This window comes from Monodelphis domestica, chromosome 3 (genome assembly GCF_027887165.1).
Source record: "Monodelphis domestica isolate mMonDom1 chromosome 3, mMonDom1.pri, whole genome shotgun sequence".
Lineage (NCBI taxonomy): Eukaryota > Metazoa > Chordata > Mammalia > Didelphimorphia > Didelphidae > Monodelphis > Monodelphis domestica.
This window is the reverse complement of record NC_077229.1, coordinates 63,496,925-63,510,204: the sequence shown is the minus strand read 5'-3', so window position 1 is coordinate 63,510,204 and position 13,280 is coordinate 63,496,925. Positions and strand designations below refer to the sequence as shown.

Here is a 13,280-nt window from a genome sequence, read left to right as displayed (position 1 = left end):
TTGATAATTGACACATACACCCCCATAACTGAACATTGCACCCTGAGCTAAACTTGATTTTTTTTAATACTTACTTCAGGGGGGATTGTATTTTAATTTAAAATCTAAGAATTTTTTTTATTTTTGAATTTTTTTTGGTTTGAGATTGTATTTTTATAAAAATCCAAGAATTTTGAATTTTGTTTAAGATTTTACTGTTATAAAAATTCAAAGATTTTGATTTTGTTCGAGAAAAGATCTTCAAGAAAGAAGCTTGAAACTTTTATATCCAGAGAATGAACTGTTGCAGAAAGATGCCGAAAACCTACACTTCATCAAGAAGATCAAGAATGAACTTTGGATATGATTGATTGAACTGAACTTTTGATTGAACATTTACTGTAACTGTATACATTTATGCCAAAAGGGACTCCCCCTAATTTGGCTTTCTGTCAATGCGCCTAGCAAAACATTGGTTTTGCTTTCTTTTCTTTTCTATTTCCTCTCTCACTATTCTAATTTCTCTTAGAAAATTGAATATTGTGTATATCTATAGTTAGAAGTGCATTTAGAACTACAAAATGATTATGTTAAATGATCAATGGGGAGACTAGTCTCCCAATGATCATCAGGGGGGATTGTAAACCTTAAAATTTCTTAGACTTATAAATGTTGGAAATTTCACCATTGGTAAATTTCATACTTGGAAAATTTCTTACTGATAGTGTATTGGAATGTGAACCCCATTGGCATGGGAGGTTCCTCCTCCTCCCTTCTTAAGATTACTTTAGGACAGAACCTTTTGCTGAACAATGGAAAGGGCTTTGACCTATGCTTAAGCATAGAACAGGAAGTTCTTTGAGTCAGGATTGATTTTAGAATTGATACAATAGAGATACTTGGAATGACAGAACCAGGTCTTGGAAATTACAATCTCCACCCTACTCAGTCCTAACAGGATTTAGGAAGGGCTGCAGCATAGATCAAAATTTAATTATTCCAATCTCCACCCTACTCAGGGTAACAGGATTTAGGAAGGGCTGCAGCAAAGATTTAATTATTTGAGAATATGACCTTCAACAGACATGTGCAAAGTCACAGACCTCTGGGCAGTCCTGGGTTAAGGTAGAGCCACCATTGGCACAGGGAAGACATGGACAGTGATTGGTAGATGTGAGAACTGAGGGGAGGGAACTTGGATGGTTTCCTTAAAGTTAGCGGGGTCTGAGGATGAGAGGGGGGTGGTTGGAGAGGTTTTGCTCTGAGAGGTTGTGCTCTGAGAAGCTTGCTCTGAAGGAAGCTGGAGGAGGAGGCCCCTGAGACTGTTTCTCCATTTTGGTCACATGAGTGATAGGGACTGATCTATTTTCTTTGCCTCAGCTATCTAAGGGCTTGGGCCTTTTGGCCCAGCCTAACAGAGGGGGTATTTAAGCCCTATTCCCTTCTCTCTCTCTCTCTCTCTCTCTCTCTCTCTCTCTCTCTCTCTCTCTCTCTCTCTCTCTCTCTCTCTCTGTCTCTCTCTCTTTCTCTCTCTCTCTCTTACCTTTCTTCCTCCTGTTTTTAATTAAACTCCATAAAGGGTTGACTGCTGACTTGAGTTTTCATTTAGGAATTACATAGCTGAATTCCTTGGCGACCTTAAATTAATATATATCAGTCTTTTAAAGTGATTTCCTTGTCACAACCATTTGTTAATTGGAGAATGGCATATTTTTATGACTTTGACTTGGTTATATATTAAACCAATGGGACTCTTAGAGATACTTGCTATAAAAAGTTCCCCCCCAAATTTCTGATTTCCTTCTAATCTTGGATGTATTGGGGTTTTCTTTTTGCAAAACCCTTTTAATTTAAGGTGATCAAAATTATCCATTTTACATCGTATGACACTCTCTGTCTCTTTTTTGGTCATAAATTCTTCCCTTATTCATAGGTCTGACATGTAAATTATTTCATGTTCCCCTAGTTTGCTTATGATGTCTAAATCATGTTCTCATGTTGACCATATGTTGGTATATGGTGTGAGATGCTGGTTTAGACATAGTCTCTGCCACACCATTTTCCAATGTTCCCAACAGTTTTCATCAAATAATTATTTCTTATCCCAAAAGCTTGTATTTTTAATTCATCAAATATTATATTACTATGGTTACTTATTACTAGGTATTATGTACATAATCTATTCCACTGATCTTCCATTCTATTTCTCAGTCAGTACCAAATTGTTTTGATGATTTACCCCCCTTTCTAATACAGTTCATACCATTTGACTCAAATCTCATTTTAAATGCATATGTTTTTAAGAATGTCAATGACATAAAAATCTCATATATAATAAATCTTAATAACACATTTTGTATCAGCAAACACAGAACAAAAAAAGGAAATATAATAGGTCCCCATCAACCAGAGAATAGCTAAATAAATTGTGGGAAATGAATTTAGTGGAATATTATTGGCTAAACAAAATGATGAATGTGAGAAACTTGACAAAACTTGACTGAACTAATATAGAGTAAAATAAAATTCCTAAGGAAAGTATGCAAAATTCCTGTAATAATGTAAATGCACTTGAATACTTATTTCATAACAAATCTTGCTTCCCATCTCACTTGAAAAGATGAAGAAATGAACTGGTTCCTGTTTCCTCATAGACATAGGACCAATAGAAGCAGGATATTGTATACATTATCATATGTGATTGCTGCATCATTTGATCTTGCTTAACTTTTTTCTTTATTATAAAGAAGGAAGGGAAAGTAATACCCTGAAAGAACTGTAAAAACAAAAGGTATCAACAAAATTTTAGTTTCTTTTTAAAAAGGGGATACTCACCTCTCAGAACCATATCTAATGACCAGTAAGACAAATGTCAAGGGAACAACTGCAAGCAGGTCCTTGGGATGAGGATATGTGATGTCATCAGAATCTTCTAAGTCAGCCCATGTGTACCCAGGTGGTAACCAATACTCAGCCTTCCAAAATGATTCATATAGGGTGGCCAGCATCCTAAGGGCAAGACAACAAATATATCAAAAGGAATTGGCAGGGAGAAGCATGAGTCTATTATTACAAAATTGTTTAACAGAGCCAGTAAACCCAGATAACCTCTTTTAGAGACAGAAGATCTAATATCTACTTGTTTCAGGTCACTCAATAAAGATATTGGCATATCTAAGACTAGAAACCAGGTACATTAGCTCATAATTTAAACTTCTCCATGTTGCACTGTCTCATTTAAGAGAGATGACAGGATAAGAAACAAGATGGAGGCTTAGTAGCAGCAAAAGCTAAAACCACTCTGATGATCCTTCCAAACTAATCTTTAAAAAGCACCTCAAAATGATAGAAGTCAAAAACCAATAGAAAGACATAGTGAGGGGGCTCTCCTGCTGAATATAACTTGAAAGTTAATCAGAGAGAGATGACTTTCATGGAATAAGGGGGAACTGGAAGCAAAACTGCACACTGGGCAGTATTGGCTGACTACACCTCTCCTCCCACCCACCCCTCATCCCCTGTGACCTACTATACCAAGTTCCAAGCCTGGGAATAGATCAACTTTGGAATCCCAAGACCCTGTATAAAGCAACAACAAAGCACCCCAAACCCCAGTCCAACCCTTAGAAGTCCCCTGATCTAGGACCACCCTATAGTGAGACTGTAAAGTCCATAGCCACTTGACCCTTTCAAAACTGCACTAGCACCAGGACAAAATAGGTAACATTAATGAGTCCTGCAAGCCATCAGCAGAGAAGACAGAATCAATAGCTTTCAGAATCTTTATTCCATGGGGGGTAGGAGGGGGGAACAGCTGAGAAAATGAGCAAATAACAAAAGAAACACCTAACTCTAGAAAATTTCTGTGGAGATATATGCAAAGCACAGACTGAATAGGGAACAATGAAATCCAAGCAACTACATGCAAAACTTTAAAAAATGTAAATTGATCTGAAGCACTGGAAGAACTCAAAAAAAGAATTTAAAAATCAAATAAGTAAGGTTGAAGAAAAATGGGGAAAAGAAATTAAAGTAATGCAAAAATGAAATAACATCTTAAAAAGCAAAGTTGGTCAACTGGAAAAAGAAGTTTAAAAATCCAATGAATAAAAGAGTTACATGAAAACTACAATGGACCAAATGGAAAAGGAGGATCAAAAGGTTATGGAGAAAATTCATTTTTAAAAATTAGAATTGGGTAAATAGGAGCTAATGATATCACACAACATCAAGAAACAATAAAACAAAATCAAAGGAAGAAAAGAAATCAAAATATTTCATGGAAAAAAAACAACTGACCTGTAAAATAGATCCAGGAGAAACATTTTAAAAATTATTGGACTACTTGATAGTCATGACCAAAAAAATAAAAATATATACATCATATTACAAGAAATTATCAAAGAAAACTGACCTGAAATTTTTGAACAAAAGGTAAAATAGAAATTGAAAGAATCCACAGATTACCTTTTGTAATAAATCCCCAAATTACAACACCCAGAATGTTATAACCAAGTTCAAGAACTCCCAGGCCAAGAAGAAAATACTGCAAACAGACAGAAAGAAACAATTCAAATATCATAGAATCCTAGCCAGAATTAGGCACTTCAACATTGAAGGATCATAAGGCTTGGAATATGATATTTTGGAAGGCAAGGGAAATGGGTTTGCAACAAAGAATAACCTACCCATCAAAACTGTCTATATTTTTTCAGTGAAAAGTATGGTCATTTAATAAAAATAGAAGATTTTCAAGCATTTCTAAAGAGAAGATCAGACTTAAACAGAAAATTTGATGCCCAAATTCAAAATTCAAGTGAATCATAAAAAGGTAAATAAGAAAGAGAAAAAAATGTAGGGATTTCAACAAGGTCAAATTGTTTATATTTCTATGTAGAAATATGATATCTGTAACTATTAAAATTGTTATCATTGTCACAGTAGATAGAAAAAGTATACACAGAGAGGGGGTGTGGTAGTAAGATGCTTAGGATGATATTTTAAAAAATCAAGAGGTAAAATAGGAAGATTGCAGTAAGAGAAGTGGGAAGAAAGAAATAAAATGGGTAAATTATATCACATATAGAGGCACGGGGTGGGGGGATCTATTATAGTAGAAGGGAGGATAAGAGTGGTGATGGGTAATAACTTTTTTAAAGTAAAACCTTACACTCATTGAAATTAGCTTAGAGATGGAAGAACAGTCAGACTCATTGTAGTGTAGAATCCTATCTTACCCTATAGAGAAATAGAAGGGAAATAAGAAAGGAGGTAGTGAGTGGAGGGAGTAATATAAGGGAGGGGAAAGTTAGAATAGTGAATAAAAGACCCTTTAGAGAAGTAGGAGGGAAATAAGAAGGATAGTGGTGGAAAGGGGAGTAATATAAGGGAGGGGAAATGTAAGGAGTGATTAAAAGAAAAATACTTGTGTGGACGGAAAGAGTGAAGGGAGAAAGAGCAGGATTAAAATACAAAATCAAGATGGAGGGGAATATACAGATAGTAATCATAACTGTTAATGTAAATAGAAGTAGATAGCAGAGTGCATTAAAAACCAGAGTCCGCCCATATGTTGTTTACAAGAAACATATCTGAGGCAGGTATGCACACACAGAGTAAAGCTAAGAGGCTGAAGCAGAATCTATTGGGCTTCGACTGAGAAAAATAAGCAGGAGCAGCAATCATGAGAACAGACAAAACTAATCAAAAAATAAATAAGAAAGAAGTAGGGGAAGTGAATGAAATTTTAGAAAAGTTAGATTTAATTAATATCTGGAGGAAATTGAATAGGGATAAAAATGAAAATACCTTATTTTCAGCAGCACATTGTACATATGCAAAAATTGACATATTAGGACATAAACATTTCACAACCAAATGCAGCAAATAGAAATAATAAATACAACCTTTTCAGATCATAATGCAACAAAATAAGGGTTCATGGAAAGGCCAATTAAAAAGTAATTGGAAACTAAATAATCTAATCCTTCAAACTAACCTATCACTCTTTATGGATGATATGATGGTATACTTAAAGAATGCTAGAAAATAAACTAAAAAGCTAGTTGAAATAACTAATAAATTTAGCAAAGTTGTAGGATACAAAATAAACCCACATAAATCATCAGCATTTTTATATATTTCTAAGAAAACTCAGTAGGAAGAGTTACAAAGAGAAATTCCATTTATAATCACTCTAGACAATATAAAATACTTGGGAATCTATTTGCCAAGACTAACATAGGATTTATATGAATACAATTACAAAACACTTTTTAAAAACAACCCTTATCTTTCACCTTAGATCCAATACTGTGTATTGGTTCCAAGGCAGAAGAGTGGTAAGGACTAAGCAAGGGAGTTAAGTGACTTGTCCAGGGTCACAGAGCTAGGAAGTGTCTAAAGTCAGATTTGAACCTAGGACCTTCTGTCTCTAGACCTGACTCTCAATCCAGAGTCACCCAGATGCCCTCTGCAAAACACAATTGACACAAATAAAGTTAGATCTAAACAACTGTAAAAAACATTAATTGCTCATGGGTAGGCTGGGCTAATATAATACAATACAGTCCTACCTAAATTAATTTGCTTATTCAGTGTCATACCAATCAAACATAGAACCATAAAAAATAACAAAATTAATCTGGAAGAACAAATGGTCAAAAATATCAAGAGAACTGATGACAAAAAAATGTAAAGGATGGTGGCCTAGAAGTGCCAGATCTTAAACTGTATTCTTTAAGCAGTAATTATCAAAACAATCTGGTAATGGCTAAGAAATAAAAGGATGTATCAATAGAATAGATTAGAGGTAAATGACCTCAGCAATCTAGTGCTTGATAAACCCAAAGATCCCAGCTTTGGAGATAAGAACTCACTATTTGACAAAAACTGCTGGGAAAATTGGAAAATAGTTTGACAAAAATTATATACATATAGATCAATATCTCACATCCTATGCCAAAATAAGGTCAAAATGGGTACATAATTTTTAAAAGAGTAATTTTATAAGTAAATTAAGAGAACATAGAAGAGTTTACCTGTCAGATCTATGGAGAAGGGAAGAATTTATGAACAAACAAGAGATAGAGAACATGACAAGATGTAAAATGAATAATTTTATTATATTAAATTCAAAAGGTTTTATACAAACAAAATCAATGCAACCAAGATTACAAAGGAAGCAACAAACTGGAGGAAAAATTTACAACAAATTTCCCAATAAAGGTCTCACTTCTCAAATATACAAATTTATAAGAATCCAAGTTAATCCCCAATTGATAAATTGTCAAAGGGTATAAATAGGTGATTTTCAGGTGGATAAATAAAAGATATCAATAATCAAAGAAAAATGTTCTAAATCACTATTGATTAGAGAAATATAAATAAAACAGTACTGAGGTACCACCTCATACCTATCGAATTGACCAATATGGCAGTAAAAGAAAATTATAAATGCTTGAGGAAATGTGGCAAAAATGGGACATGGACACATTGGTGATGGAGTTGTGAATATATCCAACCATTCTAGAGGGCAATTTGTAACTACCTTTTGATTTGGTAATATCACTACTAGTTCTATATCCTAAAGAAATTTTTTTTTAAATGGGAAAGGATCTGTTCGCACAAAAATATTTATAGCTGCTCTTTTTGTTATTACAAAGAATTGGAAACAAAAGGGATGTTTCTTAAAAAAAAAAAAACCCTTACCTTCCATCTTGGAGTCAATATTATGTATTGGCTCCAAGACAGAAGAGTGGTAAGGGTTAGGCAATGGGGGTCAAGTGACTTGCCCAGGGTCACACAGCTGGGAAGTATCTGAGATCAGATTTGAACCTAGTCATCTCTAGGCCTGGATCTCAATCCACTTAGCCACCCAGCTGCCCCTCAAAAGGGATGTTTCTTAATTGGGGAATGACTGAACAAATTCTAGGATATCATGGTGATGGAATGCTACTGTACTATAAGGAATGATAAATAGGATGATTTCAGAAGGAGCTGGAAAGACCCACATGAACCAATGCAGTGCGAAATAAACAGAACCAAAACATTATACAAAGTAACTGCAAAATTGTGGAACAATCAAATGTGATAGACTGCTACTAATAGCAATACAATGATCCAGGATAATTCTAAGGGACTTATGAAAAAGAATACTATTTATCTACAGAGAAATAGTAGTAGAAATGCAAATGAAAACATGATTTATCACTTGTTTATTTTGGTATATTTGGAGGAGTTTTGGTTTTATAAGATTATTCGCTTACAAAAATGAATAATATAGAAATATGTTTTGCATGGTAATACACGTATTACCCTGATTGAATTGCTTGTTGGCTCTGTGAGGGGGCTGGAAGAAGGGAGAGACAATATGATCATATAAGTTGGACAACTTATGTGGAAATTTGTTTTTTAAAAAAACAAATTAATTTTTAAGTAAAAATAAATAAAATGAAATGAAATTTCTATTAAAAAAAAGTGACAAAGATATTTTCCCAGAGGACAGGGATGGTTACAGATATTTGCTACATGCATTCATATCTAGTCATATTTCTCTCCTCTCGTATTTGGGAAATTAATTTTTGAACTCATGTAAGACAAATACAAATCCCAGAAATATTCCCTTGGAGAATTCCTCCAAGTTCCTCATTATCATCATCACCATTTTAGCTAACATTTATGGAGTCCCTTAAGGCTTATAAAGCATTTTACAAATATTAATTCATTTTATCCTTATAATAACTCTGAAAAACAGATGCTATCATTAGTCCCATTTTATAGATGAGGAATCTGAGTCTGAGTGACTTACCCAGAGTCACACAGCAATAAAATTCTGTGAGGGTAAATTGAATTCAGATCTCCTTGACTTCAGACTCGGGAACTTTTTTCTTTTTTACTTTCTTTGTACTTTCAGTGCCTGGTACCTAGTAGGTACTTACTAAATTATTATTGACTTCACTTGAAAGACTTTATCAAAGGGTTTGCTAAAATCTAGGTAAAATATCTCTATGATAGTTTAGTAATCGAACAATTGAGGAATACTATCACAAATGGAAAAATTCATTTGGAATTATTGGACATTAATTTAAATCTTACATTTCCATGTAGACAATTCGTGTCTTACTCACAAATAGGTAATTGTACCTATTTACCCTCCCCCTCCCAACTCTGAAAGCCCCTAATCTTTCCTCCAAAAAGAAGTCAGATTACCCAACCTTGTATCCTGGTTTATATTTTGTTAATAAATCAATACACTCAGTAGTAGCTTGGACTTTTGTTTCCTCGGTTATTTCAGATTTCAGATTTAACACATACAATTGGTTGCCAAGGATTGTCAATTTTGTCTTCTTAGTACCTCTTGAATTAACCCCTTTCTGAGTTCACATGGTCACCTTCCTGTCCCTTATCTTCCTACCTCACGTCTCTGCCCTCTCCAAAGAAGCCTCCACATAACTGACAAAGTGATTTTCCTAAAGTTCAGATTTGAGCAGGTTATTCCAGGTATGTAATAACCAAAGGGATGCTTGAATATGTGTGACAGACAGCATATGTATATAACCTGAAGGTAACAGGGTGCTATGGGACATATATGTATGATATATGTGACACCGTGAGGACCCAGATGAATGACATGTTATATGTGTTTGACTCAGAGATGTGTGTTTTGCATGTATAGGTGCTATGACTTGTGTTTAATGGGACAGTGTCATAGGAGTTGAGATGAAAGAGTATAGGATAGGGAAGTGGGGTCATTTGGGAACAGAGAAAAGAAATAAGAAAAGTTGAGTGGAGGGATCATTGAGACCTTCCTTGGGAATGAGCCCTTAAGCCCATCATTAATTTTTAATATTCACAAGAAAGCACAAAAGACTGATCCTGAGGGAACAGCGTGGATTTTTCTCTTCAGGACTGAGGACTAAGCCCAACTCCATCCTCTCACCCAGCACCACCAGGTTAGCCCATTGATGATATCCATCCAAGAGTACCAGTCTGTCCAATTTCTCCTTCAATAGGGAATTTTCCAACCTCTGAATCCAAGCTGGGGTCCACCTTGACCCTCAATCTTTTTCTTTCAAAAAGTAGTATATATTCCAGAAACTTTTACTGAATTTCTTCTACACTAAGGACTATCTTGGTCCTGGGAGCAAACCTGGACCAACCTCTGTTCCTGTTAGTAAATGTGTGAAAGACACATATGAGAGTATGACACAGAGATTAAATGTGTAACTTGAGAGTAACAGGACTTTTGGAGAAAGGAGTGTGACTCAAGTGTGACAGAGATGTGTGCTATAAGTGTATATATGAATGTTTGACAAAGATAAGTATTTCTGATGTGGATGCATGCCATTTGGGATATGGGTGTGTCTGTGTATAAAAGTGGGGTATCACAAGGGTGTGAGTAACACAGAGGGGGAGGCATGAATCACAGAGAGATGGGGTTACTTGGAAACTACAAGAGGTCAGAAAGAAAGGGATAAATTAGGAAGATTGTGTATGGGTTGTACCCCTAAACCCTCTTCTAAGGTTTGGAAGAAGCATGTGGTAGATCAATTAATTAGCAAGCACTTCTTAGTGCCCACTATGTGTCAGTCATTATGCAATTTACCCAAGACACAAAGATGAAAGTGAAATACTTCTTGCCCTCTAGACTCTGTACTGGTGGAGACCTTACATATATAATTAACTAGCAGATAGTTACAAGATAATGGGGGAAGGAGAGGCACTGGCACCATGGTGGGTGTAGGAAAAAAACAAAATACCTCAGGCAGGAATTGATGTCTGATAAGATCCTTAAAGGAATCCAAAGATAAATGCTTGTTAAATGAGGAGGAGCTGAGATGGCAGTGTGTTCCAAGCATGGGGGACAGAGAATATCACTGAATGGGGGATGGTGATAGACATGTAGGAGCCCCAGAGCCTCCCTGGGTGCAGTGGGCACCAGTTGTGTAGACAAATGAGTTGAGGTAACCCCTTAAGTGTTGGGGCTGTTTATCAGTGAGGACAGGATAAAGAGGATGGGGAGGAAGTACTTACCTATTGCTGTGATGCAGAGATGGAAACTAGTTGAGATCGACTCTTCTCTCCCCTGGAGCAGCCCTAACTCAAGTGAAGCAGTTTGTATCTGTGCCACTGCTCAAATGGAAGACAAGAGTGGGCAGGATGATGGGTTACTCTTACTGAAGGGTCTTTATGGAGCTCTGGTGGAGGATAGACAAAGGCTCAGAGTGAAGTGGAGCCCAAGTCTGGGGAAAGGAGCCTGGGGAGCAGTCTTTGGTTCCAAGGGGGTGAGAACCTAGAGAGAGAGGACTTGGGCAGGCTCTTAGGGGTGGTTTTGGAGGAAGGCAGGTGGTTCACTGGCCAGAGGCCAGAGGCTGGGGGAAGAAGAAGAACCATCAGGATGATGCTGAGAGTGGAGGTGGCTGTAAGGTGGCAAATTGGAGAGCAGAAAAAGGAACTGATAGAGCCTAAGATTAGGAGGTGCCAGAAATCCTGGAACCTTTAACTATCTTCTCTCTTTCTGTCTGGCCTAGCTCTAGGAGCCCCTCTAGCCCAAATCTGGGAAGGTGGATAGACTAACCACAGAAGCTGGACACCACCTTTCTCATCACCACCTCTAGCTTCCCAGGGACTTCTTAGCCAATCTATAATTCTGCATCCACTTCTCCATGGAAGATTCATCCTTCTCACAGGATCACCACCCTGACTCACACTGGGGCACTCAGCCTCGCTCAAGTTATGGAAGTACTCTCTCCCTCCAGACACCTCTGGTGATCCCAGGCTCATGATACCACCCATTCCAAACAATGAACCCAAAAACACAGGACTGCTTTCTATCTTTCCAGGCTTTGAACATTTTACACTTCATACACCTGAGACACCCTTCCCCTTTCTTCTCTGTGATCTAGCTATCCTGACCTCTTTGCTGCTTCTAGTATGAGGCCCTCTATCTCCTGATTTCATGCCTTTTTCCTCTGGCTTTCCCTTATGTCTGGAGAGCTTTCCTTACCTTACATCCAGGTCTGCTTCCTTCAAGCCATTTCAAATTTCCTGCCTTCTCCAGAAGACCTTTCCTCTTCTTCTCTCCCCAACTTATCCTCACTCCTTCTTTCTGAAATTACCACCATATACTGTAGCTTGTAGAATTACTCTTTTTAGTTAAAACAAACAAACAAACCTTACCTTCTGTTTTAGAATCCATCAGTTCCAAGAAGAGTGGTAAGGGCTATACACTGGAGTTAAGTGATTTGCCCAGGATCCCACAGCTAGGAAGTATGTGGAACCAGATTTGACCCCAGGACATCCTCTCTCTGAGCCTGGCTTTTTCTCCACTGAGCCACCTAGCTGTCCTTATAATCATTCTAAGAATGGGAGCTCCTTAGGTCTCCTGTTTTTATCTGTCTTTATGTACCCAAAGCTTAGAATAGTTCCTGGCACACAGTGTTTAGTAAATGTTGATGCCTACTGATCCATAGTTTCCTTAAGACACAGGTTCCTGGCTTCCAACAAACACTCCTATTTACTAACAGCTGCCCCACAGGTTTAGAAGTTCCCCACCACAAGATAATAACCAGTACTTTCTCAGACCCAACTGCCCCAACACCAAGTACCATTTTAGAGTATTCAGAAGCAGGCTCCCTTCCTCACTCAATCTCTCCTTCGTTCAAGTTCCAGCTAAAATTCCACTTTCTTCCAGAAGTTTTTCCCAGTTCTTAATAGTAGTACCTTCCTTCTGTTGATTATCTGCAATCTATCCTGTAAATAGCTTGTTTGAGCAGAGTTGTTTGCATTTTGTCTTTCCCAACAAATCGTCAACTCTTCAGTGCAGGAAATGCTTTTTATCTGACTGCATTTCCAATTATTAGCACAGTGCCTGGCACATAACAGACGCATAATACAAGCTTATTGGCTGACTTCCCCTTCCCTTCCCCCAAAGAAGGTGGGTTACCTCAAGCAAGAGCTTTCCTAGCTCAGACCTAGGCCCTCCTTCTCTTTCGTTTCTGTAAGAATGATTGGTTGTTCACATGTAATGTATTTGGTGACTCATGGGCTCTATGAACTGAACCTGTGAGAGGACAAAGACTTTCCTTTCTTTCCTCTATTACCTGAGAATTAGACCTTGGTGGGGGGTTGTTTCTCTTTTGTCTTCTTTGTCCTTAGTTTCAGATACCAGGATGATCCCCAAGGGACAGGGAGCTCTAGCTGTGGCTGCAACTTTGGAATCCGAGTGGTAAATCAAGCCAACCTGGACTGGAGGCTCTGTGATTCCAGGGTGCTTAAGATTCAATCCTCAGAGAGGGTGG

The 13,280-nt window shown here is 37.2% G+C and overlaps 1 protein-coding gene across 15 annotated transcripts in view; it reads right to left on the bottom strand.

The window, feature by feature from the left end:
- Positions 1–12,843, bottom strand: part of LOC100025736 (ceramide synthase 4-like) — a 54,488-nt gene extending 41,645 nt beyond the window's left edge. For 2 of the 15 annotated variants that reach the window (XM_007489482.2, XM_056822060.1), the window contains exons 1-2: positions 12,703–12,843; positions 2,815–2,988 (exon numbers count right to left, since the gene is read on the bottom strand). In XM_007489482.2, coding sequence (XP_007489544.1) covers positions 2,815–2,987 — 173 coding nt within the window. In that variant the 5' untranslated portion in view covers position 2,988; positions 12,703–12,843. Of the gene's footprint in view, positions 1–2,814; positions 2,989–4,446; positions 4,526–11,013; positions 11,178–11,986; positions 12,089–12,587 lie in introns of all 15 variants that reach the window. The other 13 variants (XM_056822056.1, XM_056822053.1, XM_056822057.1 and 10 more) reach the window with 13 other exon arrangements.
- Positions 12,844–13,280: the final 437 nt, after the last annotated feature.